Source organism: Bos taurus, chromosome 3 (genome assembly GCF_002263795.3).
Source record: "Bos taurus isolate L1 Dominette 01449 registration number 42190680 breed Hereford chromosome 3, ARS-UCD2.0, whole genome shotgun sequence".
NCBI lineage: Eukaryota > Metazoa > Chordata > Mammalia > Artiodactyla > Bovidae > Bos > Bos taurus.
In genome coordinates this window covers 11,745,323-11,750,780 of record NC_037330.1, presented here as the reverse complement: position 1 = coordinate 11,750,780, position 5,458 = coordinate 11,745,323, and the positions used below count along the sequence as shown (strand labels likewise).

The 5,458-nt window shown below is 41.7% G+C and overlaps 1 protein-coding gene across 2 annotated transcripts; it reads left to right on the top strand.

Annotated features, from left to right (window-relative positions):
- Nucleotides 1–1,245: 1,245 nt before the first annotated feature.
- LOC781726 (T-cell surface glycoprotein CD1b-2-like) lies at nt 1,246–5,065 on the top strand. Of its 2 annotated transcripts, none has more exons than XM_010802825.4 (6): nt 1,246–1,394; nt 1,650–1,916; nt 2,563–2,853; nt 3,175–3,453; nt 3,955–4,121; nt 4,760–5,065. In XM_010802825.4, the coding sequence occupies exons 1-5, from the start codon at nt 1,334–1,336 to the stop codon at nt 4,074–4,076; spliced, it is 1,020 nt and encodes a 339-aa protein (XP_010801127.1). In that variant the 5' UTR covers nt 1,246–1,333; the 3' UTR covers nt 4,077–4,121; nt 4,760–5,065. The 2 variants fall into 2 exon arrangements, with proteins under 2 accessions (XP_010801127.1, XP_005203635.1); XM_005203578.5 differs by having other exon boundaries at nt 1,248–1,394; nt 2,578–2,853.
- Nucleotides 5,066–5,458: the final 393 nt, after the last annotated feature.

The following is a 5,458-nucleotide window of genomic DNA, read 5'->3' as shown; positions in this document are numbered from 1 at the left end:
CTTGTCATTTTTATGTGGTTGACTTCTGTTTCTTTTATGATTGTCAGAGCCATTTACAAAACAAACCTGGCTTGAGTTTCACATACTTTTGTGAAATAAGTTGGTTTTAGTTTTCTTACATGGCTTAAATGTTTTCATCTGTTCAGGAAATTCTCACATCCATACTCCATGCTTATGTAGTTTTAACACTCTTTAGATACTGTGACCACCACTCAGACTGTATAGGATTGCTCAGTAGCTGTCCTCAGGCAACCATTAGATACCAGCTCACTTGGGCAACTGCCTTGTACTTCAGTGGAAGGAACTCTGGTGTTTGCCGAAATCTTACTTCTGGACCTGAGGTGTGTGTCTTCCTTACTTTTGGAGTAGAGTTTAAGGTACTTGTTGTATTTATTTTTGTAGGGAACTTAAGGGAATCAGAGGTAAATTTTCACCTTTTTATCTCTACCATCTCAGTCTAATTTTCACTAATAAAGGCAAGATCTTGTTTACTGATCCTCTTGATTGGAGTAATTGAGATGTTGAAATAATTTGTTTCCACTCAGGTTTTCACTTTGGTACCAAGGGCCATTGAGAGAGCAGCCTTTGAAGTATTAGTGCGGAGTCAAAATCAAGCTCTGAGCACCATACATCCTGGACATCCTCTTCGTGTTCCAGTGAGTTTGTCAGTACCTTTAGCCAAGTATTAGCCAAACAGGATATACTAATGGTGATGATAAAAAAGGTATAGAGAGCATAGGTTCACTTTTCCAGTGTCTGACTCCCTGAAATGGGGCTAGGGTTCTCAGAATCTCCCTTTCTATGGTGTGTCTTCGTTCTCAGAGGAGGTCTCTCTGTGAATGTACACCAAGGTACTGTGGCCACTCATACTGACCCATTTGGTATTCTCTCCAAGACTCCCTGCACTACCTCTCTGTTACTGCTACATCACTGACAGTGTTATATTTGCTGTATGAGAGAATGAGATAGGTGGACAAACCAAAGGAATACTTCTAGATTAAAAGAGACTGGAAGTTGAGCAATTGTTTAGTATTACCTTCTTATTAAATAGATGTAGCAATAAAGGATTAGGAAGGTGAAATAACTCTTCAGCATCACAAGGGAGCTTTTCCAGGGTAGTAAATATAAAAGAGATAAAGACCAAAGAATGGAAATGAGATGGAGTGGGAGTTCAGAGCTGTGGGAGGTACAGTTTTTCTGAGATGTGCAATGTGGGTCAAAGATTTGTCAGTTGGGGAAGAGAGGAAGTCACTTTAGAGTACTGAAAAAAAAAATGCTGAAATTAGAGATCAAATACCAGCTCTGAGAGTCAGAAGTTCTACTTCCCAGTGAAATGCTGCTTCTACCACTTCTGTTACTTGGAGTTATCCTCCCAGGTGGTGACAATGCGGATGGTAAGAATGACTCTGGCTGCTCCCAGCACAGGTGCAGGGGTTCTGGATAAAAGCATGCTGCACCTACCACTAAGGGTCTGGTCTCTGCTGTCTCCAGCCCTCTCCCTTTTTCTGGAGGCTGGAGATGGAGCCAGAAGTTTTGGGGGCAGGGGACTGTTTCAAATTTTGTATTGTTGTTCAGATTCTGGGTTTTTTTTTCATACTATCCTGATTCCACATTTACCCATCATTCTTCTTATCTTTCCACTGCTACAGTGTTCCAGGGGCCAACCTCCTTCCATCTCATGCAGATTTCAACCTTTGTCAATAACACATGTGCTCAAAATCAAGGCTCAGGCTGGTTGGATGACTTGCAGATTCATGGCTTGGAGAGTGACTTGGGCACTGCCATTTTCCTGAAGCCCTGGTCCAAGGGCAACTTTAGTGATGATGAGGTGACTGAGCTGCAGGACCTCTTCCGAGCCTACTTAATTGGATTCACTTGCGGAATGCAGGATCGAGTCAATGAGTTCCAGTTGGAATGTGAGTATAGTCCCCTGATCTGGAAAGACTCTCAATGACTTTTCTTTCTCTTGTGTCAGGCTACTGCTCCCTCTGATGATTGTCCCTTTTCCCCCTCTTTATCCAACTGCATGTACACAATTGTCCAGAGTAGCCTTCAACCCCGACTCCATACCTCCATCCAGTATCTGAGATTCTTCCTGTTTCTTGCTCTCTTCTGTGTACATGGCCACTCTTGTGGTTATTTCTTGTTTGGGTCTATGTAACTTGCTTCTCTAAAACCTCAAGGAAGAATCTCCTTTTCCTACTCTGTGCTTGAGTGAACTTAAGTGTGGCTTCCTATTCCTCCAATTGATGTCCTCAAACATCTTCTGCCTGATCCCTTCTCTGCATGTAACCATTCCCTACACCATGGAATGCTGCACTTCTGACTCCATCACACATTGCCCCTCTCCCCTCTTGCCCCCTCTACATCCTTAAAACAGCCTAACCCCACGACTGATGATATGCATACCTCTCCCCAGTGCTCTTTCTGAAAAGTCCTGAATACTGTAATTGGTTTTATGTCAATAATTTCACCTCTCAACTTGTTGCCACTAAAGTAAAAAATCCTATGCCTTTTTCTCGTCTCTTTCTTTCCTGTTTGCTTTTTAATAACTTGTCTCAGTTTTCTTTTACACAGATCCCTTTGTGATCCAGCTCACAGCAGGCTGTGAGCTGCATTCTGGGGAGGCCATAGGAAGCTCTTTGAGAGGAGCTTTAGGAGGACTGGATTTTGTGAGTATCCAGAATCATTCCTGTGTACCTGCACCAGACAGCGGCTTCAGGGGGCAGAAGTTTTGTGCACTCATGACTCAGAATGCAGTCATCTCTTATATCGAGAGACTCCTCTCAGAAACCTGTCCTCAATATCTTCTGGGTGTCCTCGATGCAGGGAAGGCAGAACTGCAGAGACAAGGTTAGTCTTATGCTCTCCCCAAGATGTTTCTATTTCTCCTCCCACAACTTTCTTTAAATTCAAAAGTGAGACGTACCTAAATAGAGAATTGATTAATCAATAAGTCATTTGGGAACACATGTATACCTGTGGTGGATTCATTTTGATATTTGGCAAAACTTGGTAAAGTTTAAAAATAAAATAAAATTAAAAAAAAAATAATAAGTCATTTCGTGCCCATAGGAGTGGAAGAGGAAACTGTCCATATTTGTGGGTTTCTGAGTCCCCATGCTCTGGATTAGAGGCATAATCTGACATTCTTACTGCTCCTGTCTACCCCAGTGAAGCCTGAAGCCTGGCTGTCCAGTGGCCCCACTCCTGGGCCTGGCCGCCTACTGCTGGTGTGCCACGTCTCAGGATTCTACCCAAAACCTGTGCGGGTGATGTGGATGAGGGGCGAGCAGGAGCAGCCTGGCACTCAGCAAGGAGACATCATGCCCAATGCAGACTGGACTTGGTATCTCCGAGTAACCCTAAATGTGGCAGCTGGGGAGGCAGCTGGCCTGAATTGCCGAGTGAAGCACAGCAGTCTAGGAGACCAGGACATCATCCTGTACTGGGGTAAGAAGGAACTGGGGCCCAACTGGGAATGGGAGGAAATGGCTCTCAAGATCAGAAAGGGGGACACAGGAAGGGGAGGAATTTGATGGGTGAGAGAAGGATGGAGGGAGCAAGACTGGCATGGAGAGAGGATAGGTGGGGAGGAAAGAGAATCAGGAAGACAGAAAGAGAGTCAGAGAGACAGAGTTTGAGATTTCTTTCTAAGACTACAGTGCCAGAAGTATGAAAATAGCTGATCTAAGCTGTACAATAGATTAAAATGAAGTAGTCTTCACTACTACAGTAGTAGTCCCACTGTAGTCTCAGTGGGATTCAGCAAGAAGGAAAGATTAAGGCTTGGCTGTGCATATAAGACCTCTGGGAATATGAGAAAGTGAATGGGAGATGCCCAGGCATCAGAAGCAGTTAATGATGGTGCTGACACTCAGATGGGGCAAGAAGGCCTGGAGAACTAGAGAATGGGTTTGAAGTGACATTCCTTTGTCTTCTCCCAATTTCCAGGACACCCCACATCCATTGGCTTGATACTTGTGGCAATAATAGTACCCTCCTTGATCCTTTTGATATGCCTTGCATTTGGTGTGCTGCGATTCATGGGGTCGCACAGAGTTGGACATGACTGAGCGACTGATCTGATCTGATCTGATCTGATGGTTTTGGAGATACTGGTGAGTTTTCATTTTTTAAACTATTTTTTTTCAGTCCATCCTTTTATTCTTTCCCTCCTTTTTATCTATTAATATTACATGTCTTTAGTCTCAAAATTTCTGCTAGAACATTTCCCTTTTGTCCCCAACTCCCATCTGTAGGTAAATTTATTTTTTCTAAACTGCAGTAAAATATGTCTTGGAAAATTTACTGCATTAGCCATTTTTACACTTAGAGTTTAGTAGTGTTAAGTACATTCACATTTATGCAGCCAATCCTTAGAATTCTTTTCATCTTGAAAACCTAGAAGTCTATGCCCATTAAACCACTTTCCCCAATCCTTTCTCCCTCAGGCCCTGCCAACCACCATTCTACTTTCTGTCTATATGAATCTGTCTACTCTAGGTACCTCATAGAAATGAAATCATTTGTCATTTTGTGAATGGCTTACTCCACCTAGCATTATGTCCTCATAATTCATTCATGTGGTGGCCTGTATTAGAATTTCTTTCCTTTTATATGTTGTTTTGTTTACCTGTTCATCTCTCAACAGACACTTGTGTTAATTCACATTTTAGCTGTTGTGAATAATGCTGCTATGTACATAGTGTACAAATATCTCTTAAGTTGAGCATTTTTTTGCTTGTGTTCTTAACAGGTCATATCAGAATATCTTGTGAGCCCTGACCATGTCTCCTTTTGCATTTGGAATAAGTATCCAGGAACCCTGAAACTCAAGTTGTCAGCCTAGGAGTCAATCTCATCATATTCATCAAATAATCATCACATTTGATCAAATCATTGTTCCTGTAGGTTGTAAGATAAATCATAATGTATACCCTAGCAGAAACATAAATGAAAATTGTTATTATGAGACAATAGCACTAGCAGGATCCACTCAGATTTCACGGATGTGATTTGTGAGAAAGAATACACCTTGGAATAAATGAAATGATGTACACAACTCCATGGTGACATGCTTTTGACTTCTTATTTAAAACTTTTTTTTTTTTGCTTCTGCTGAAATATCATTTTTCAAATTGATCTAACAATAGTTATGCTGAGGTAAGTATATTTGAAGAGTTGCTGAGAATTTTTAACATAATTTCACTCTCTTTATTTGGATGATTTTCTAACTATGAGGGTCAGCTGAGCAGCTTGTTTCTCCAGATAGCCTTCCTTACTGTTAGAGTAGAAGAAACTCTCCCTTGACTGGTATTGTACAGAGATTCAGTTTACTCTGTACACAGAACACTGCAGTTCCTTTTCTTTTTCTTTTCCTTCTAATTATGAGTTCCTTAGAGAATGGCTTGTTCTCAGTGGATCCCTGTCGAAAACTTATTTCTGATGGTAGAGT